This window comes from Vigna unguiculata, chromosome 3 (assembly GCF_004118075.2).
Source record: "Vigna unguiculata cultivar IT97K-499-35 chromosome 3, ASM411807v1, whole genome shotgun sequence".
In the NCBI taxonomy this organism is placed as follows: domain Eukaryota; kingdom Viridiplantae; phylum Streptophyta; class Magnoliopsida; order Fabales; family Fabaceae; genus Vigna; species Vigna unguiculata.
In genome coordinates this window covers 35569423-35592755 of record NC_040281.1, presented here as the reverse complement: position 1 = coordinate 35592755, position 23333 = coordinate 35569423, and the positions used below count along the sequence as shown (strand labels likewise).

At 33.6% G+C, this 23333-nt stretch overlaps 2 protein-coding genes across 2 annotated transcripts; one reads left to right on the top strand and one right to left on the bottom strand.

The window, feature by feature from the left end:
* The first annotated feature begins 3311 nt into the window (after positions 1-3311).
* On the top strand, positions 3312-4071 carry LOC114175380. The gene is made up of 3 exons (XM_028060152.1): positions 3312-3630; positions 3721-3867; positions 3962-4071. The coding sequence occupies exons 1-3, from the start codon at positions 3312-3314 to the stop codon at positions 4069-4071; spliced, it is 576 nt and encodes a 191-aa protein (XP_027915953.1).
* A 7409-nt stretch (positions 4072-11480) lies between these two features.
* On the bottom strand, positions 11481-22337 carry LOC114178258 (probable AMP deaminase). Its single transcript, XM_028064066.1, has 19 exons — positions 21754-22337; positions 21295-21458; positions 20678-20885; positions 20226-20380; positions 19999-20050; positions 19746-19873; positions 19480-19659; positions 19274-19341; positions 19011-19153; positions 18824-18885; positions 18619-18732; positions 16073-16213; positions 13837-13989; positions 13238-13291; positions 13049-13159; positions 12696-12869; positions 12514-12594; positions 12208-12306; positions 11481-12120 (listed from the first exon to the last, which is right to left on the bottom strand). The coding sequence occupies exons 1-19, from the start codon at positions 22202-22204 to the stop codon at positions 12052-12054; spliced, it is 2607 nt and encodes an 868-aa protein (XP_027919867.1). The 5' UTR covers positions 22205-22337; the 3' UTR covers positions 11481-12051.
* Positions 22338-23333: the final 996 nt, after the last annotated feature.

Here is a 23333-nt window from a genome sequence, read left to right as displayed (position 1 = left end):
CTAAATATTTGTGATGGAACACCCCTATAGCTGGAAAATTGTGGGCCAGATGAACCACCATAATATTGGGATGGACTCGCTCCAAAGGTTGATGGCGGTGGGAAAAAACCATATGAAGTCGGGACTTGCTGAGATGACGATGGAGGTTTCATTCTTTGATCCCAATTCCCATAACCCGGAGTTAGATTTTTTGGGTGAAAGAGGCCAGAAAAGGGTCTATCAGGACGAAGCTGTTGATATGAAGGCGGATTTTGATATTGCTCAGGCATGTCATACTGGAAGAAAATTAATAATTAATTGATATGTTTGAAAATCAATAATAATAAAAAGTTAAATTTAAGAATATGCATGAAATAAATGATTCTCACTTCATCATCGGATGATTGCACAATAGGCGAGATATAACAGATGGTATGATTTATGTACCATTGCATGTAGGGAAAGTTATCATGTAGATGACCACTTTTTCTGAAAGGTTCGCCCTGAACAACGAAATTATGACGATTATTCCATAGCATTATAAACCGATGATGATATTGCCTCTAATTAATTTCCCCCTTCCTCGGAGATCAATTCGGCGAACCTCATCCAAGTTCATCGGGTCGGCTGGGATGCTTTATCGCCAACCAAACTGTCTGACTACCCGATCGACTTGGTGAAATTTAACAGTCGCAAAACAGATAAGAGAAACCAATGCTCGACTTATGGGAGAAACATTTATGATTATCATGCGACTAACATGGGCTTGTCGATATGGTGTCCATAAAAACTGCAAAAATTAAGGTTAATATTAAACATAAAAAAACAAAGAGAATTTCAACAAACAAAGTAGTAGGGCATTGGTGATAATGAACCTGCTTTGGTTGAATATGATCAAATTTTTTTCGGAATTTCACCACAGTAGTTTGGTCATGGAAGACGAAACGTGTTTTTCGACACCACCTCCCACTTAAGGGGAGCGCAAGACCAGCCACAATCTCGTCATCCGTGACTGGTTGTATTTCTGGAGAGATACATGTGAATCTCTCCCACGCCCAACACTGCAGCAATAACATGCATCCATCAATGTTGTCTTGTTGGAATTTTGTGTTGTGATCCAGTGCACAATACAGACATGCCAACACTGCGCATCCCCAACTAAAATTTGAAACATGATCCAATTCTCTTAACAATGGCAAGAACATAAAATGCATGAGACTGGCTGATGTATCTGACATCAACATGCTGCCAATCAGTATGAGGATGTGTGCTCGTGCATACTGTCCAATTGTTGCTAGGTTTGCGTCATCCGGTAATTCTCGGAATTTTCTATTTAGCCATGATAGCTTTATCTAGTTCCCTGTGATCATATTTTCGGGTGGAATATCCCCCAATAAATCTTGACACAATTGCAGAACTTTCACTGGTGACGGGTTCACCATCAATTGGCACCCTAGTTGTAGTGAAACATCCTCCAATGTAACAGTTGTTTCTCCTAGTGGCATGTGGAAGGTGTGAGTTTCAGTCCTTCACCTTTCACATAATGTTGTTACCATGAGGTGGTTAATATCCATATTACTCACTTTCAAAACGTGACCAAAACCAGCTTCATCAATTAACATTCTGACCCTAGGGTCAATAAGATCTGTATGTTTTAAAATCCAGATAGAATGGCATCGTGGCCGGAGCACTCTCTCGTTTCCTTCCCAAATCTGGTTCGTGATGTAGTCGTCTTGATGACGCAATACTGACAAGTTTGCTAGCAGGTTGTTGTTCTGGGCCATAATAAACTACGTAAAAGAATATGAAAAGATTACCAGAATATCATTTAAACTTGATGAATAAGAAAACGTACACAAAAAAAAAATCATAAAAATGATCGAACCTGTGAAATTGATGGATGAGAAATTATTTTTGATACGCTGCAAATCCAACTACAATGGCAAAGCTATGAAGTCTTTTGTGATGTGAAATAAGTCTTGCACCTAACATGCCTATTTAAACTACATCACCATAGTATTCATTCACATACCTTCCCTTTCCATTTTTCTCTTTCTCTCACATACCAAATGAGTTGTCTCACCAATGACAGCCTATTGTCCTACACCACATGGCTTCTTCTATTCACCACACACACCTTTTTCTTCAATAATAATGACCTTCTGAAAGATTCTCACACCATTTTTCAAAGTTGCAGGTGAATGAGAGAAAGAAAAAGCATGCATTATTGTGAATAGTATTGTGCAGAAGAGAAAGCATGCTTTATTTTCAATAGCATTGTGCAGAAGCGTGAATTATTGTGAACAACATTGTGCAGAAGCGTGAAGTTCAAATAGTAATATGGCAGATTGCAGGTGCAGCAGACGTCCAGAGATCACGTTGAAGCGGGAAAATAAAGGAGGTGTAAGAAGAAAATGTCATGGGGGTAGAAAGTGTATTTTTAAATAGAAAACGTTTGGGGGGTACACGTTTTCTATATGAAAACGTGATAGGGGTGTACGTTTTCTTTATAAAAACGTGGAGTGGGTGCACGTTTTCTATAAGAAAACGTGTAGGGGGTGCACGTTTTCTTTAAATCCTTTTTTTTTTTGCTTTTCGTACTCCCAACCCACTTCTTTCGATTCTGGAAATTGAAATGCTTATATATACAATCACACTACCATTTGTTCTTCTATCAATACTTCTCTGCATACCAAGCTTCACATCTCAAATCTCCTAAAATATATTTGCATACTAACGTGTTCATAATGAGTTCGTGGAATTATGGAAGATCTTCTTCGTCTAATCCAATCAAAGATGAAGCTGTCATTCCAAACATTGTCGAAGAGTTTACTTCCGATGTTTTTTATGAAGACAATGCAGATGATCAAGAAATTGTTCTGGTTCCTACTATGGATTACAATCCATATGGGGAAGTCGAACTACAAGAACAGATGCAATTTGATTCAAAAGAGGCAACGATGTCTGCCATCAAACATTATCACATCACCAATGGATACAACTTCAATTTGGTAGAATTGAAACCCCATCTTTACGTTGCACGATGCATCCATTACAACAATGGATGTCAATGGCGTTTGAGGGCTAGTTACAGTAAAATCAGACATCATTGGGAAATCAAGTCCATTGATGGTACACATACATGTTTCTCTACATTAATTTCACAAGATCACTGCAATCTGGATTCCACCTAAATTGCTTCCATTTTTTTTTATTTGGTCCGGACAAATCCAAGCATTCGCATCAAAAGCTTGGTCGCAGACATAAAAAGTCGTTACGAATACACGGTCACATATAAAAGAGCATGGATTGCGAAGGAAAAAGCAATTACCATGGAGTATGGTGATTGGGACCAATCTTATAATGAAGTTCCCAGATGGTTACAAGCTTCCCAACAAACGAATCCTAGGACAATTTTTCAACTTTCCTGTCCTCCAGTTAATGTTGATGCTGAGGATGGGACATCCACATACATTATGGAATGTTGCTTCTGGGCATTTGGACCATGCATTGAAGGTTTTAAGTATTGTAAACCTGTTGTTCAAGTCGATGGAACTTTTTTAACAGGCAGATATCATGCCACCTTGCTAACTGCAATTGCTCAGGATGGAAATAGAAACATATTTCCTTTGGCATTTGCAATAGTAGAAGGTGAGACAAAAGAGACATTAATTTGATTTTTTCAACTACTACGAGAGCATGTAACTCCTCAACCAAATCTATGCCTAATTACTGATAAAGGCAAGGGCATTTTATCAGTCCTACGATCGGAAGAAGTTGACTGGGAATCAGACAATCTTCACTCTGTCTACTGCATATGTCATCTGGGTTCCAACTTCAACAACCGCTTCAAAAATGAAGATCTCAAGAAACAATTCATTAACTTGGGTACGACATTTTCCTAACTTTACATTCCACATGCACAAAATATTTCCTTCAAACAAAATATTTTTTCATTTCATTTTATATTTCTTTTTCACAGCTTACGAAATCAAACAACCTACCGTGCAAGCAAAACTTTCAGCTATGAGGTCCCAATTCTCACAAGCAGTAGCTTGGATTGATAAAATCCCCTTACATAAGTGGTCTTAGGCTTATGATGGGGGCGGAGGTACACGCACATGATAACAAACTTGGCGGAGTGCGTGAACTTTGTGCTTAAGGGGGCTCAATCATTACCTATTTGTGCACTATTGAAAATTACATTTCAAAACATAAATATTTGGTTTGTTGAATGCGGCTTAAAGGCAGACTCTATGTTAAGAGCTGGTCATCAATATCCAGAAGACGTCACTGCCTTGTTCCAACAAAATCACCAGAAATCTGCATATTGTCATGTTCACGCTACGATCGAGATAATTCTGAATTCGAGGTGCTAGAGATATCGAGCCCCCATCAATATCGGTCAAAACCAATCTCATTCACTGTCAGATTAAATGATTGGTGATGTGATTGTGGTCACTTCCAAGCTAGTCGGTTACCCTGTCATCACGTCATAGCTGTTTATTCTTTTGGTCATATGCCACTTTCAAATTTTATCGATCCAGTTTACAGCCTTGATTACATAAATAAGGCTTATTAAGTCCAATTCCACCCCCTACGAAATGAGGACTATTGGTCAACATATACAGGTCCTAATTTCATTCCGGACCCCCAAACTAGGATCCATAACGAAATGGATCAACCCATTACGGATAAGCCAAAAGAATGCTCTTATTGACACACTGAGGGTCATCATAGAGGACAATGTCCATTTCGCCAATAATTTGTACATTTTTAATTTTAATTAATTTACTTTTTCAATGTTTTTTTCTTCTTTCTTCAATGTCAAAATTAAGACAATTTTTATGACATTAACATTTCTTATGCCTTCATCCACTATAATTTCAAATACTTTATTCTTTGGACAAAAAAACTCTGTAAAATCATTATAAATTATTATGCTTGCCTCTATATCCAATTCTAATTTAATCAATTTTTTTAAAAAAAATTGGGACTGTAATCGATTACAATACCTTTGTAATCGATTACATTTAACCCGGACATAATGCATTACGCATGTAATCGATTACAGTTCGTCTGTAATCGATTACATTAGACCCAGAAAACTGCAACGCATGTAGTAATCGATTACATCATATGGTAATCGATTACTGCATGAAAAACGTTACCCCCTTGCACTATTTCATGTAAAAACATCCTGCCCCACAACAATTTTCTTTAAAAACAGTACACCCCCATACGATTTTGTCCTCTGACTAAATTTGACCAAAAAATGTTTGGGGGCAAGGCGATTTCTTCATATGAAAACGTTCTACTCCTACACGTTTTGCCCATTTTTATATTTTTTTTAAAATGTGCCTAGTTCCGTAATAATGCCAACTGAAATGCCTATAAGGGAAAAAAAACCAAAATTATTCATATTAATCTTCGTCAATGCGATTGACTTATATTTTATTAATCTGATATATCTGATATTGAATCTATCACCACACAAACCTTAAGCCTTAACTTTAAGAAACGTGAACTTGAGAGTTTGAGCCATATCTTGTTAATCTAACATACCAACATTAGATATCTCTCCACAAATCCAAAACATAGAGCAATTTGAAAACCTAACAAGTGTACCAAGTGTAGCAAGACATCCTAATGTTATTGATAAAAGAATAACAAAATAGCATGTGGTTGAGCCATGCTTCCATCTATTTAGAAAATGGGTAGAATTATTGGTTGAGAGTCATATTTCGCTTCCTTGGATTATATTTTTATGTAATCTATTATGTAATTCTTCATGCAAAATAAGATGTATTTTATCTTTACTATTTTCCTGAAGGTGAATCAAATCAAATGCATATTTTACTCTACAAATAATCCTCCATTCGTATGGATATTTTTTAAAACAAAAAGCCACATGAACTCGTAATAAAAATGAGATATTTTCCCTCTCATCCACGATTAAGAAGTGAAGAACACTTGTTGCATCACAACAATTTTAATTAAAGACCCTCCTCAAAAAATGCATTCATTTATGTATTTCCAAACCCACCTTCACACAACATGTAAAATAAATCTCCATTTCTCATTTTTCTATAATTGAAATCTCGTAAGTGCTTCCTGCCAAAAAGTGTGCTTAAGATAGATATATGAAATTATATGAACCTTTTTCCAAGCATGACATTTGATATGCACCTAAGTTGCCAAATTACATGTGAAGAGAATATTGGAAATAGATTCCATCTCACGGAAGCAAAATGGACACTTGTAATAATTGGGATCGCTCAAGCGGTGTAAGATATCATTTGAAGAATTTTAACAATTTCAAAAAATTAAAATGCATGTTATGAATAACTTGTAATTAAATATTTTTTAATTTTTAATTTTGTTTTTAGGTAGACTAATTAAAATATCTTATATTTTTATTTTTTATTTTAGATTAAATAATTAAATTTAGATTTAATTACTCTTTTGGTCCCTGTTTTTGTCCATAAAAGTCAAATTAGTCCTTCAGTTTGTTTTTTAAGTTTCAATTTGGTCTCAATTTTAAAAAAATTAATGCAATTTGGTCGTTTGGTTAAATTTATTGAAGCGAATCAATGATTTTTTTTTATCAAAATTGACACTATGATTATGTTAATCGCATCAATAAAGCCAATTATCCTTATTAACAACTTTAATTTTGATGAAAAATCATTGATCAATTTCAAGAAATTTAATGAAAAGGACCAAATTGCATCAATTTTTAAAAAATCATGACCAAATATAAACTTAAAAAAACTAGAGGATTAATTTGATATTTTTGGACAAAAACATAGACAAAAAAGTAATTAAACCTTAAATTTATCTTCTAAGATCAAATTTTCATTTTAAAAATATTTATTTTAAAATTAAAATTTTGAAATATTATTGGTTAAATATAAATGTTAATATCATATATAACAGTTTAATTTTCTTTTTCCGATATGAATATGTGTATAATGTGTATAGAGAGCACGATTGTCAATTTAGTCCAATCCATAGGGATTGTCCATCTTGTTGTGATAGAAACGAATATGAATAAATAAGTTTTAACTAGTGTAATAAAGATACCAATTATCATTATAAAAAACTCTATATGTTTTATTTATTTCAAAAAAATTAGAAACAAAGATGTTCAGAATATAAAGATTTGAACTGCCAAAATAAAGAATGATTACAAATAAGGAAGAAACGAATAGATTTAAATAGGAAGCAATATAAAATAAACTAATGCCTTGGTTCACATGCCTCGGAACCAAAAAAAAATATAAAGTAAAAGACTGGTAAGGCCAAAAGTGTAATAAAACTGAAGTAGTCAATTTGGGTTGAAAATTGAGCTGAGTCAATTCGGACCAAAAATCGAGCTGAGTCAATCCAGACCAAAAATCGAGCTGAGATGGCCAGGAACGAAGATCGAACCAAGTTAATTGGGCTGAGTAATTAAGCTGAGCAAGACCGAGCCAAAAGTTGAGTCAATTTATCCTGAAATTTAAATCAAGTCCATTGAATCAAAACTTGAAGTCAAAATTAAATAAAATCAATTTAATAAAATTTGTCCAAACTAAATATCAATCAAGTTAATTATAAAAAAAAATTCAAATTAGTCCAAGCCAAATATTAAAACAAGTTAATTCAGCAAATGTTGGTTCAAATCAACTTATAAAGGATTTACTCGAGTCAATTTGATCGAATCGAGTTGCTGTGACCAAAAGTTAACCCAAATTGGTCAGATGAATTAATAAAATTTTGAAATGAGAGATTCAAATAGTCAAACCACGCGGTCTTAGTTGTAATTGCAGTTTTTCGGAAGCATCTACTGTAAACCACTGAAATATTGAAAGTCAAAGTTGAGTTACCGATAAGTATTACAAAATTGTTGAGATGTTATAGTGATATGATTGTTTAAGAAATCAACACACTTTTATGTTGTATTACTGTTATAATTGATATGAGAAATGGTGTGCAGATAACATTCTAAGAGTTAAGAGTATAATTTTGAAAAATTTATATATATTTTAGAAACATGAAATTTCATAATATTGTGTTAAAATATTATATATATATATATATATATATATATATATAATATAATATAATATAATTAAGTTTTAAAATTATAAATCTAAATATTTTAATTGAATCTTTTTTAACAAATTTTGTTTTAATTTTTATTTAAATATCTTATTATTTGATTTTGTCATTAATAGATGATATAATAATATTTTTCTTCAAATTTTTTTCTTTTAATTATGAAGTAGAAAACATGAAATAGCTACTTCTGGTTTTAGAAGAATCCATCTGCATAATACTAATATCCCGAAGATTAAAAATATATAAAGAAAATAGAGAGAAAAAGTATAAAAATACAAAATAGATTCTTCAAGCATTAACAATCAAAGCATTATACATATTACTAAGATAAATAAATTTAATGAAACTTTAACAAAGTGGAAGTGGAATAATTCGAAAATTAAGCTCGCACATAGGCATCTATGAGAATACTAAAATAGAACATTATCTTTGTGCCATAAAACTAATAATCAACTAGATGCCAATAAACAAAGGTGTTTAACACTTTTTGAGTTAAATCATATCTGCCAGCTGTTACACCAATTGACTTCACTGTCATTAGGCATATTAATTCTTTTGGATCAAAATAAAGCTCATTATTTCACACCACCATAGTGTCAAAATAAAATAAAATCAAAATGAAAAGAAGATAAAGGAGATTGTTGACATTGTGTGTGGAGTATTAGCATCGACCAACTTTCCTAAAACATTTTATTAATTTAGTTCCTTCATTTTCATTAAATTATTTTTTTTCCTAAAATTGTTGTAAAGTTATATTTAATTTTTAAACAAAATTATAAAATATTTTTATCTTTATATTTTATAAAAAATGTAAAATATTATATTTTTAACTATTATTACGTATAAAATATTTTATATATTATTTGTTAGAAAAATATTTTATATAAATAAACGATTAAAATTTAATTTAAAATGAAAATATAATTTGAAAATAAAAAACATATTTAACCGTTTTCATTGTATTCTAAAGTTAATCTCTTAATATATTAATTCAAACAATTATATTATATAAAATATTATAGAATTTGCTATATCAAAAATAGTATAATGATAAACAAACATCAATACAATAAAGCAATAAAGACTTTACATTAAGAAAAAATATTTTTTTAAAAATAGTATTTTTTTTTATAGTGATGGATGTTTGGTGATGGGATAAGCTCATTTGTGTCGGCAACAACAACATGCAGTCCTTTCCTTTCCCATTTCATACCCTTTGTTTGGCACTTGGTGTCGGCAAAACATTCACCTCCATGAAATCTAAGAGTCAGTTACAATAGATAGTGTCATAAAACAAACAAAAATAAAAATAAATTGTTTCATACAAGTAACATGATAATAAATATTACAAGAATACTTGGAAAACTTCAAAAAAGATAAATGAACTCTACAACCCTTTTAAAAGAACAATTTAACTATACTTTTAAAATATAAATGGTGACAAGTAGGAATTTAAGCTTTTAATATTGTAATAAGTAATAAAGACACCTTTTAAGATTTTGATTGAAAATATAACCTAAACACTTGAAGTGAAAGAGGTTTTGATAATGATAAAATTAACTTAGCTTTTTTTTTTTTTTTTAAATGGGTTATTCTTTGTAAGAAGAAATAAGGGTAATGAAAGTTTAAAGGAGAAGTATTTTGACAATTTCTGGTTGTGGTGGTGTTTTAAAGTTGACTAGTCTGGGTGAAGAAGGTATAAAAGAATAGGTTATTAGTAGAAAATATAAGTGTTCTTTTAAATTTTAAGTTTTAAGGAAAAGTATAAAAAAATAAATTGATGAAGAATAGATTGTGAAATTACTTTGTATCTCTCGTAATTATGAATACAATGGTCCATTGCTTGTTACCATATGCTTTATCATCAACCTCTTTTAACCAGCTCAAACGTCACCATCCTTGCACTCTCTGGTTTCTATAGCTATTGCAACACAATCAACACAAAAATCAAAGGCATTTTTGACTTTTGGCGTAAATTATGTAGCAAATGAGCGGGTGCAGAAAGGGAAAGCAAATTTAGCATTTTAATTGGTCCAAAAACATTAATGGGTCAAGACTAGACTAATCAAAAACAAATGGGTTGGCCCGTTTTAATATTGGTCATTTCTTCCAGCACCCTATTGTTTCTTCTTGCACGCCTAACTTTGAAAATACCCCTTTAATCCTCGGTGACACTAAAAATCCTAATTCTTTTTTCTCTCTTATCTTCCCCTTTCTTTTCCATGCCGCCGCACTATACCCCATCACCACACAGGTCTCCTCTCGCGAACAACGCACACATCTCCCTCTAATGTGCATATGCTGCATGATGAACATTATCATCGGCAATGGTAGCATACGTTATTTGGGCAATGATGTCCTTGTTAGTTTCAGTTATTCACATGATAAAACACAACAATTCAAGCACATATAACAATTTTTTCATAAAGTAGGATACAAATCGAACCACAAAATGATAATCGGGTTTTACCTCATCAGTAAATTAAATCACAATTACAAACTATGTTTGCGAAAGAACAAGACATATTTTGAATGCAATGTGTACTGGGATGCGTAACCCAGAATACACTTTTGAAATGGCTAATCTAGAATGTATTACCCGATCCAAGATTGTATTCCAACAATTATTCAATCCAAAACTCAATTATGATTTTCGAATTGCTCGAATATATTTTGAATTGTCCAATTCGTAATTTAATAATGATCTTCGAATTGAAAAATCCTAAATATATTCATGATGCACTACTTCATACCGGATTGGTCAATACAAAAGTTATAACCAAGTTTCAAATTGGTTAATTGGAAAATCTACACGTGCTTATCATATTAAGCAATCCGGAATGGACTCCCAAATTTGGTATTACATTTTGAATTGCACATTTCATAGTGTCTTGAAGGAAGAACATGACTTGGAATGATAAGTTGAGGGAGGACGGAAGGAAGGAGAACAATAAAGACATTCATTTTGTTTTCTAATTTTTTGTTTAATAACATTTCATAAGAGTAAAAGGTGCAGGAAGAGATGGCCTTTAATATTTATAATATTTACTTAATTAACTATTCCGTGTATAGAAAAAGAAAGAGATCCTAATTTTATTCCCCTTTTTCGCATTGTGGGCACATCTTCATCCAACCACCTCCTCTCCCTGGCGACATTTTGGAGGATAGTTAAAAGTAATTAATTTAATTGATTTACTAAATTTTCAAAACAATGTTACAAATGCACGAAAATTACCCTCTTTATTTTTATTGCTAAGAAATTCTTTATAAAATGCTCCTAAACTAATAACTATCACGTTGGAAACTCCAACGGCCTTAAAAAGTTAAGGAGAGAGCACTAAAGCAATTTAGCCAGCGATATGTAGTTGGTTGAAGGAAGATTAAACACTAACACATGAACAATATAACTCCGTTCTCCATCTTTGATCACTCGTACTATAGTCATCACTTTCAAAGATTTAAGTTAAAGTATGAGTTGTGAGCTACATCTGTTTTATGCGAACTGTTTTTTTCTGCCATGAAAATAACAGAAAAGGAGAGCCGTGTAGCATCGAATAGACAAGTGTAATAAAATAAACGAGATTCGAGAGGACCTTTCATTCTGTCTATTCACTCGTTCATAAAGAACGAATTGTACTGTAATAAGAGAAATTTTAAATCTGTCCGACCATCACACCATGCGTTACTGTACAGTGCATTGCAGACCCACTTCTTTTACTTTCTCCGACTCTTTAACTTTCTCTACCATGCAAAAGCACCGGAGACGCCGATCTTGTTACTTCTGGTAATAACTGGCATAAGTGTCTCTACCATGTAAAATTACGCCGGTCCACATTATTTGTTATATCAGGCAAATAGGAACTAGGATGTTACAAAAACTTCTCACTGCCGAAGCTGCTACTGCTCAACAGAACATTGATCCCAGTAACCAAGTATGCGTTACCACGGGGTGAATGGTAAAGTCCCCTATGGGTATACATCTTCAAGAAAGATGGCTTTACCAGCATAAATATATTGCATTTCCTCTTTCCATGTCTGCATAATCAACAAAAATTGAGTAAAAAAGACTGAATACAAAATCAAACTGAAAGTATATAGGGTTTGTTTCTCGATCTTTTTCACCTCGTATCGGAAAGAAATCCTCAAACTGGGAACATTTGTCTTATGAATATCATTTCCTTCAGGACCTCTCAACAAATATTTTTCCCCAAGCCAGTGTGACTGTAAAGGAGGATAAAACATTAAGAAATTAATATAAACAGAAAATACATTCATAAATAAGAACAGAATGATTCAACAAGAACTTAAAGAAGATATATCAAAAGAAGATCAAACCAAGCACCTACAACTAACTGTCCATAATAAGTTTTCAGAGCCTCGGTACAGGTGAGCAAAAACAGAATATTCCTACATTGTCTTCTAATTTACCTTTGCCTGGTGTGAAAATCCAGACTGGTAGACAGAGTTTCTAGCTATCTCACACAGATCACAGGCTGTGAGCTTCCATACCTGCAATGCACGTGTTTAAGTAAAATAATTCCGCAGTAAATATAAAACAGAATATTTAACCAACATATCTAGAGAGGCTAGGAGTTTGGCAGAAACTAGACCTTTGCTGCAACACTATATTCTTCTAGCAGTGCCTCTTTTGTCAAATGAATTTGCAAAGGATCATCGGAGGAGAGAGAGACATTTAAACCTCGCTGGAAAAACATTGGCAGTGGATTGCGATGATAGTCCAAGAAAAGGGAATTATTGCTAAGTGGTGACATAGCCAATCCAATCTAAAGTGATAACATAATGGTATTAATATATTGTCACAATTTATCATGACAAAGAGAAAGTAATAAAAGTATTGGTACTGAACAGGACCCAAACTCAGAATGGCAATGAAATATGTAGTGTTCGGTTTCAACTTTTATAGAATCACAAGGTTGGCAAAATGATATTCCTAAGGGCTAACCTGTGCAAGATAATACAAGTACTGCAAAACTGGAGTTTTACGTAGATTAATCCCATGAGAAATGTTATGGCATAGTAGGAAGGCGGCAGCCAAATGATCACTGTCACCTGCCTGCATCAGTAGATTGGGTAATAAATATCATATTGAACATAAAGAGTTAAACTATGCTTCTAGTGAATAGAAAACAACCTCTCCACAGTGAGGCCGCAACTTTATTGTGGTCATTCCCTTAGATTCACGCAACTGAAACAGATGGTGAGATATTAATATTGTTGATAACCAGGAATTATTTTATAAATCTATTCTTCCTGTTTCAAGTTGTCTATCAAGTTGCTTGAACTTGAAGACCTCAACTTCACCACACCCAACCAAAAAAAGAAACAAAAACCACTCAACCACAACTATAACAAACCACCAATTATAGAATGTCCGGTTTCTCTCCAGACGGGACTTGACCATGGAAAAGAAAAAATTGTCCATTAGAAAAGGCTCTCGAACAATTTGTTAGCCACCAGATAAGAAAAATATATGGCAGAATCCCTATAAATAGAAACAAGATACACAAAGGAACAATTCATGATGAGGGAATTGTAGAGCCCTCAGAAAATGACTAAAACTAACTATTTCCTTACTGTTTCACTTTTTTATTTGCCTCTACAAATACCCTTGTCATCCCTATTTCTTCAAGTATAGATCTAACCAAAAAATCTCTGCCCCAATGGAAATTAAAAAGGGCAATGGTTAGTTGTTAAACTCTTAAGCTCGACAAAGAAAGAAATAGTATAAACCTTGTTGAGCGTGTACAAGTTTGCATAGCTGTAATAAAGGTAATAAGAATATGCCGGATTGAATTCATTTGTCCACTCAGCTGGAGTAGGCATGTGCTTAGTTGGACGCCTTTCTGGTTTACTTTCATCATCTACAAGATCAAATCCAACCACCTGTATGCAGAAGAAGCTACTTAGAAAAGAAAGAAACTCTAGAAAGAACAGAGTTGCTTCATTTTATCAATATCTTTCATCTATCAGTTTTAAACAAAAATCAAAACTGACTCATCATGAGAAACAAATTTAATGGTAAATACGTTCAGTCCTCAACTTATTCTATACTAGCAAAAACAATCTTACATTTATAAACTGCAATAAAAAAAAATCAAAATACAGTAGATACACCCCTTTATTACTTTAAAGTGCATTGAGTTTTTTAAACATTGCTTGCAACAAAATCAGAAAATCAGTTTGATTTGACAGATATGGAGCTGATTCAATTAAAACTTCAATTGAATAATAAGAATTGGCAACATGAGAAAAGAGTAGAATTGCAAAGTAAACTGTTAGGAGAATTTACATACATTAAAAACAACAGATAAAATCCTACAACGGAGGGAATACATCTGAAAACAGAATAACCTTATCTCCCTTGATGAGATGGATCACATGTCATTGGGCTTAGTTTAAAACCAATTTCTCATGAATATTATTCATCTCGAAATTGCTTCTATTACTTTCTTCAAACGTCCTTCTCCCTCACTCCCTCAACCCCATTTCACCAATGCCTCCAGTGGCATTTGAATGTGCCCAAATCATCTTAACCAATTTTCTATCATCTTTTCCTCAATAGGTATGCCTCCCAGTTAATAATTCCATTTGTAATATCGATTCCAAATATTTAACCTTAATCTACACTGTAATATTCTCCATTTTTTACCTCTAAGATATGTTCCCCTAGCTTCTTGTTAGATTTGCAATGCATATACCATGCCTTTACTTGTATTCAAGTTAAAACCATTTGATCCTGACTTCGTTCTCCAAAGCTCTAGTTTGGAGTTAACTCTTTCCCTATTCCTCAATCGAAAACAATATTATCTGCAAAAGCCATATATTCAGGGGTAATCTTCTATAATATATGTTCATGTTAAGGACTAAGCACATCAAGACTAGATTAAATAAGCAAGGACTCCAAGAGTATCCTTGTGGAAAATTCCTTGGTCTTGCCTCCAAGAGTTATCTCTGGAATGATTTCACATTATACTTATCTATCCATTCTCTAGTAGATATAAATAACACAAACCCTTTTCTTTTCAAAAGTCTTTACCAATTTTGAATACTTTTGCTTCCATGTAAATCAAAACCATATGCAAGACACTTTCTTTATTTTAGTACCTTTCTATCAGCTCCTATACAAGATAACATCGATTGCAGAACTTTCAGTATAAATCCAAATTGATTTCTTGCAATCCTGATCTCCTCTTAATCTGTGCCAGGCCATCCCTTTTTCCTATGATTCTATAGCATGACTCCATAGTTCTTCTATCCCTTTGCTGCAGACAGAAAGCTTATATCTCCAAAGCTGTTAATAGTAACCAAAGTGCTACTCCACTCATTTATCATTTTCTTAGATATCAAACCCCATTAAATGGCTTTGCAAGGAAATTGATAACGAACTTCAATGGGAACACCATCAACATCAACTTTACTCTTATTAATTTTAAAGACTTCTTTTACCACTCCCTTTCCAACTTGGATTTTATGATAATAAGCCAAAGCTTGGCTATCCCCGTTGGATTTCTAATCCTTCAATATTGCAGGTTGATCATTGATCATGCTTGGATAAAGACCTCATTTTTCATCTTTAATCCATCTTACTGGTTCAGATCTCTTGACTTTCTTTCCCTAATTTTGACAAGCTTATTTATAGTATGTTCCTATTATGTCCAAGATCACAGGAAAACTCCTCAAAAGTTTTGGGTTCTACCTCACTCGCAGCTTTTCCTATCTTATTTCTTGCCTTTCGATAGCATGCCTAATTTTCAATGTTATTGAACTGTATAAGGCTTTAAAACTCACCTTTCTGTTTCTTATATAACAAGATAGATGGTTTCATGTACCAGTGGCACAGTGTAACACCAGGAAATACATAGTTGTTAAATGCTACATTTGAAAAATTAGGTAACCATACAACTAAATACATGTACACGCAAACAAGAGTAGGGTGTGCAAGCAAATAAGAAAAAAAATGACTAACCTGCATCAAAAACAAATGTAATTGAGGATGAGAATTTGGATCCACTGTGACTTCAAATAGAGGAATAAACACATTATCCAGAATATTCTGAAAGGAGGTAACAATTCCCATATTCTTGTACACATTGTATAACCGTGGTAACTGTGCGAATAAAAGTTCACAAAACAAGGTCAAAATCAACAAACAGAAAAATATCCCAAATCAAAAAGATGGCAACAGGGAAAGCAGTCAAAGCACGAAACAAAATTCTAAATAAACGCCAACAAATAAGGAACATTATATCAAATCAAATGGAATATACATAAAATTCATATTTATGGTGATTCTCATGATCCAATGTGAACTAAAGTCACTGACTTTCTGTACAATAAGTTGCCTTACACATTCCATTCTATATAATAAGAATCAGTACCATATAAAGTGGACTTTTTTGCTTGTACTTCTACTAGGACTTGAGCACAAAAGGAGAGTCCAATCCAAAAGACTAGTCTATCAGGTGAGAGAACCTTTATGTACCACATCAAGTAGCTCATCATAATAAATGTGAGACTCCTAAATTTGTCACCCCTTTCCAGAGCTGACGTCCATAATGACTCTCATTTTATTGATATTGACCAAGTATTCGGTTTGCACCTTAGTCCAGCTTATGAGTAGTACTTTTCGTAGCTTAACACTTGATGAAAGCATCCATTGCTCTGATTTAAGCATAAGAGGAGAGTCCAATTCAAAAGACTAGTCTATCAGGTGAGAGAACCTTTATGTACCACATGAAGTAGCTCATCATAGTTAATGTGAGACTCCTAAATTTGTCACCCCTTTCCAGAGCTGACATCCATAATAACTCTCACTTTATTGATATTGACCAAGTGGTAACTCTTTCCTTTTTGAGACAGCTTCAGTTATCTATAAGTATTCAGTTTGCACCTTAGTCCAGCTTATGAGTAGTCCTTTTCGTAGCTTAACACTTAATGAAAACATCCATTGCTAGGATTTAAGCATAAGAGGAGAGCTCAACCCAAAAAGAATAGTCCATTAGGTGGGAGAGCCTCACAACTTAAATACCACATTCAGGTAGCTGATCTACTCAATGTAGAACTCCTAACAAGTTCCAAAGATACAAATAATGTTAACAAACTCACTTTTTGCATTCTTTTTTTATTTTTCGAGGTTCAGGTTGCTTACGAGACCATGTTAGTTAAACAAAATGTTAATCCCAATGAGCACTTCAAACACTTCTCAAGCCTTGAAAAAGGAAAAGATGTAGGCAATCTGGTGATAACGCTGTTGACAACAAGCAGCCTTTTCCTAGTGCAACCATCAACACTCTAAATAAATAAAAGTAACATAGAAGAAGTTGAGGTGGAAGATCCATCCAAAACGGTAGAAAAATTTATATGGAAAAGAAGAGAGAATGCAAAATCAAAAAATAGAAAATATTGTTCACAACAATAATATTGCTTTTGCTGATGCAATCAAACATCACATATTTCAGCAACTGTGTAAAAGGATTACTGCACACTTCTTGAGGAGATATTGACATACACAAGTTAATCTTATAAGGAAAAGCAAGTTGAGTATAGAGCACATGAGCAATATGGTGCACAGACTGTTAGAAACCTCATATTAAGTAGGAAGTGATTTTGACCAATGTTCCAAGGGCATTTGTTGTCAAGACTCTATCTAAACATTGTACCATTGCCGCTGTCATTGGGATAAATAATGAAATGGTCCTAGAACTCAAAGACAAGGAAGAGTCACTCAAGTAGTAATTCTTCAAGAATTAAATAAGAAAAGGGACGTTATTGTCATAATGGAAAACTCTTTTACCATAAACTCACGTGAAATTGGTGTAAACCAATCTGATTGAAACTGGGTAAGTGTTAGTAACCTAAAATTACGTAGGAAGTGATTTTCACCAATGTTCCTAGGGAATTTGTCAAAATTCTATCTAAACAATGCCATTTTCATTGTCATTGTGGTAAAAAAGATGAAAAGTCCCAAAACTCAAAGATAAGGAAGACTGAATGAAGTAGTAATTTCAAGAGGGGTTAAATATTTTTTAAGTCCTTGAACTTTGACACGAAATGAGAATTCGTCTTTGTCTGAAATTTTGATATATTTTGATTCTTAAATTTTAAAAATTAATGGATATAGTTTTTTAACCCACTTACGTTAATTTCTTACATGTCAAACATGTTTCCTATCGAACATTGAAGCGCGAACGTGTCAAATGTTGTAAGCAACATAAATGCTAACATAAAACGTATTTGACACATAAAAAGAATCTAACGGAATCGGGGTAAAAGGACTATATTAATTTATTTTTAAAGTTTGGAAATCAAAATGTATTAAAGTTTTGGACAGAGACAAATTCTAATTTTATGTTAAAGTTTAGAGATTAAAAACATATTTAACTCTTTCAAGAATTAACGAGGAAAAGGGTAGGTTAGTGTCTTAATGGAAAAGAACTTCTACCAAAACACACATGAAGCTAATGTAAACCAATCTGATTGAAACTAGGTCAGAGACTAGATGCTGAATAGTACCTGGATTAGCCAGACAGCATTCTTACTATAAAGAGCATTGTTAACAAACCAACTTGCCAGCTGATCCCACTCACTCTGTTTTCTTCCATAGACAGAGATCCTATACTCAGCCATCTGTAAATTTTATTTTTATTTATACATAAAAAATGAATTAGGATAGGAGACAGACATCATAACAAAATATATTATAATGGGGATAAATAACCTGATATTTGCTTGCTTCAAGATCTATCAAAACCTCCTTTGTTACTTCAGCAAGAAACCTTCCTGTGAATTTTAGTGGCTTTAAGCCCGTATGAATTCAAGAAGCAAAAACTAACACTTCTAATATTCAATTAGAATTAATAAAAATACAAGAAAATAATAGGGAACATTTATATACAGCAACCAACCCTGGATAAGATTATCTTGCTTTAAAAATATCTCTCTTAGTCTGCTCTGTCCACAAGGATTATACTTAAGGTTGAATTTGTCAAATCTATGGAATGTGGTCTTATCTGCATGCACGTCCAACAAATCAACATTCAGATCATATCTGCGTCATAATTTCCATTAATTAGAAAAGGTGCCGACACACAAGCAAATAAATATTTCCAAAACTCAATTATCCAAATAGTAAGATGAAAAAAAAGTCAGAGAACAAAATAAAGCATACCCAGTCAAATCCAAACTCTCAAAAACCTCCTTAAGTGTCATATATTTTCCATCTCTAAAGATAACAACCTGTTAACATAAGTATTGATATGGAAAATTAGGAAAAACTAAGAATCTCGAAAGTAAAATAGAAAGAGACGACGGGGGAGACGAGCAACAAATTACAACCTCATAAAAAAGTTAAGTAGACCCAAAAGTTATTTTCACCTCATCAGATTCTTTTCTTAATTTTGACTTGATGAAGCGCACAAGATGCTTCTGATTCATGCAAGCAGAATGATGAATATGAGTATCAACTTTTCTGATATTGTAAAAATCCCGGTGTGGTGCACCCTTCTGAGCCAAAAACTCCCTATCTGCATTTAGTAACAGATGAAGGCGGAATTTCTGTATAATGATCAGATGAATGTTATAAACAAATGCCACTGGCAAGCACAAAGAGACCATGTAGACTAAAGTTTGTGAAGACATACTTCCTCAAGAAATCGTAGCCTGTGGTAGCATGCAGAGCGAACATTCCCAATAGACATAACTTTTAGAATGTAATGCATATCAGTAAAAAATCTTGTTGAGCTTGCAACAGGGAAGAGCTCTTCGGTATCTGAGCAGTTTCACAGAAATCTTAGTTCTTTGAACTTTTTTTATCCTTAACAAACTAAATAATCGACAAAATAAAGATAGCAGTGGAACCATTCCATTTTCATGTTGTTAACACTCCATGCTTACCAGTTTTACTTGCAAAAACACGAATGACTCCATCTTCCATCCTAAAGTGGTGCTGTTTGCAACATAAAGAGTCAATATAAAAATATCAGTTGAACACTTCGGAGCAATACAACAATATCAACAGAGCACTTCAGAACAAAATTGACCATAAATAACTCAAGAAGATTCCACATGTAACAGTATGTGCGACTAATAAAAAAGTAATAACAGAGAAGTAGCAAACTTACTTTTGTTGCTTCAACTGGTTCAAAATGATACGGGTCAAAGTTAGTTTCCACAGGTTCTGTCCTCAATGGAATATTTTCCTTGTAAATATATTTCTCACGCAAATCTAAGCATTCTTGAATCATTTTGCATACTTCATCCTCTTCTATATTTGTCTCTGAATATATTGTGTAAAGTAAGAAAAAGATTATGTATTAGATTCTAGCTTTTTCAATCTTGCTCCACATTATACAAGTCACACTATGAACAAAAAAATTAAAATAACTATATTGTTTGATATACACGAAAAAGGAAAATAAAACAGGGGGCATTTAGAATCAACTTAAAGATAGCAAAACGGGGATAAAAATATGTAACATGTCATGCAGGGGTAATGCTTAAATTATTTCACATGAATCAATATATAGAAGGACTAAGTAGAACAGTAAAGATAATGATAGTGACATGAATGTACCATGCCCAGGGATTCTTGCAGGCAAGACATTATTGGCAAACACACGGTCATCCTCAGCTACATGTACAGAAGTTGAAGAAACCACATTCATATTTGCACCAGCTTTCGCTTCCTTTGAAACCTCTCCATACATCTGATTTTTTGCACAGTTTGCATCATCAACTCTGAATGGAACAGCAGACAAATTGCCCATGTTTGAATTTACTCCCTGCAACATCATGAATCACTAAAATATAAGGATAGAAATAACTGTAAAATGAATAATGACAATCCAAAAATAAGCAAAGATTAGAAAGCCAGAAGATTTATGATTATACACCAGACCACACTGATACTATATAATTTCCAAATTATCAATAAAAAAGTTTGTATACCATGAAACCTTGAACCATCAAAGCCCTAAGTTGACAAACAAAAAGCAACTCAAGACATTACGTTAAATAATATCCATTCATTTTGAAACCTGATAAAACGGTAACTAAAATTATTGAAAGGAGGATGCATCTTTCCCAACTCCCCCGAATAACAATCAACTACAGCCTACAGGCCATACTTTTAGTCGACAAAGTTTAAAACAGTTGCCATCCTTGCAATAAATAAGAAATCAGTATTCTCACGTAAGTATCTGAGAAAGGAATGGTATTGTTATCAGCAAGCTGTGTTTCCTCCTCATCAGAATCCCCAGCACTTTCGAATGCGTTTCTCCCTGGTGACCTCGGAGTCATAATTCTACCAACAGAAGATATCCTCTTATACGAACGCGAAATCTGAGCACTCTCGCCTTCACAGACCAAACCAAAGAAACATCATTAAAACAAACGAAAAAGAAAAAAAAAGCTTAATTTTCAAACACTATCAGTATATTATTGTACACGCAACGATTAAAAACCATAATTTTAAAGTAATTATTACAAAAATCAACAGTCATGCTATATATGACATTTTATGTTTGGATGACAGTCTAAAAATGCATGCGAATTAAATTTTAAGAAAAACTCCCATTTTAATAAAAATAAGAAACATAACAGAACTGAACAAAAGCTGTACATAGCTAAAACGAGAATTAACATTCAAACCATTGGTGGAACCCGTCCGATTAGACGGAAGCCCTAGCGGAGCGAATTGAAGGTTTTCGAACGACGAGGCACGATTCTTAGTGTCCTCGGGGAACCAATCAGCTGCGGAAACCACGTTGGGCATCGAAGACGAAAACCTATAGCTCCGAAGCACGTTTGATGTGTCGTCCATAGACTTCGAAAAGGTTCGGAAATAGTTCCTCGGATCGGCGTCCTTATCCGTTCCTCCGTCATCGTCTCCGAGCCCGCTAAGATCATCGTCGTCATCCTCGCTGTCATCGTCGGAGGCGGCGAGCGGCTTGCGTCGGATTTCGACGAGGCGGTGGAGGACGTGGTCGACGGTGCGGCGGTGCATGTAGAAGGCGGAGATGGCCATGAAAGAGGCTCCGAGCAACGCCGCCATGGCGAGGTGAAGCGATGGAGGGAGCGACGTGGAAGATGAGGGATCCATTGGAGGAAGCGACTATGAATGCGTTTGGTTTAAATGATGATCTTGGAGGCTTTGGTCGGAGAGCAGTGAGACACGGTCGCACGCACTCTGTGAAGAGTGAGTGGAAAAGTGAAGAGGGAAATGAGAAAGGTGGCTTTAGCTCGACCTAACTAACTGAATACGTTGGCTTCTCTCACATGGGACCCAAAAGAACACGCAACACGTGGCAACTTTATATTTTCGCTGAAACTTTGGTGATGTTAACCCGTGAAATATACGGATAATGAAAATATTTTTGATGAATTAATGTTTTAGTTTTATTATTTATTTATTTCATTTTATTACTAATCTGAAAACTCAAACTTATCACTTTGACAAAATGTAACAATCTTCTTGAATTAGATATACTAAATCTAATATATCTATTTATAAAAATACAATTGAGTAGACACAAAAAGCAAAACCATGTTGCATATGACACACTCTTCAGAACACATTTTAAAACTCAAAAAGATAATTTCCATTATAAAACACCTAATGCATAAAATTGCAACATGTAGCAGAACAAAGAACTTTGATACGTGTTCAATTTTTAAACTTTCTTTCCGTTTTTCTCCAAGACCATTTCTTTTCTTTTATTAAACCCTAATTAATCTTCTTTTTGTTTCTTTTTAGATTCAACCTTTCACCCTAACGCATCTTTTGCTTTCTCTTCTCATTTACTTGATTCACCCTTTCTTTCTCTCCCTCTCACCATGGCTATTTCTCATTTTCATCTCTCAATTTCTCCATGGCGGATCTCTCAAGCACAAGGTCAAAGGTTTGATTTTTATTATTTCCATGTTTTCAAAAGGTTATCATTTTATTATTTCTTCAAAAGGTTTAATTATTGTTATTGTTCATTTTGGAATTTGCTTTTTATTTTCTTCTAATCTAACAAATATTTAATTTCAGTATTTGTTTTGTTAGAATAGGAATCTGCAATTTGGTTTACGTTAATGATTGTGGTTAATTGTGGTTTAGTTTTGATGTTTTGCTCCATTTATTTTTTTCGATGTGTTTAAAGTTTCCTTGTGTAAAGTCTACTAGAGTTACATTTATTTGCCCAGTTACAAGTTTACAATCATATAACAAAGCAATGAAAGAAAAA

Bases quoted from the DNA above. Each gene is read 5' to 3' on its own strand.
- LOC114175380 (XM_028060152.1), top strand. From the start codon at position 3,312: ATGGAGTATGGTGATTGGGACCAATCTTATAATGAAGTTCCCAGATGG. The intron at 3,631-3,720 runs GTGAGACAAAAG...TTACTGATAAAG, and splicing joins GGCATTTGCAATAGTAGAAG to GCAAGGGCATTTTATCAGTC. The intron at 3,868-3,961 runs GTACGACATTTT...TCTTTTTCACAG, and splicing joins GAAACAATTCATTAACTTGG to CTTACGAAATCAAACAACCT.
- LOC114178258 (XM_028064066.1), bottom strand. From the start codon at position 22,204: ATGGATCCCTCATCTTCCACGTCGCTCCCTCCATCGCTTCACCTCGCC. The intron at 18,733-18,823 runs GTTATTTATCCC...TAAAATTTACAG, and splicing joins TTGAAGCAAGCAAATATCAG to ATGGCTGAGTATAGGATCTC. The intron at 13,292-13,836 runs GTTTATACTATT...CATCTGTTTCAG, and splicing joins ACTTGTACACGCTCAACAAG to TTGCGTGAATCTAAGGGAAT.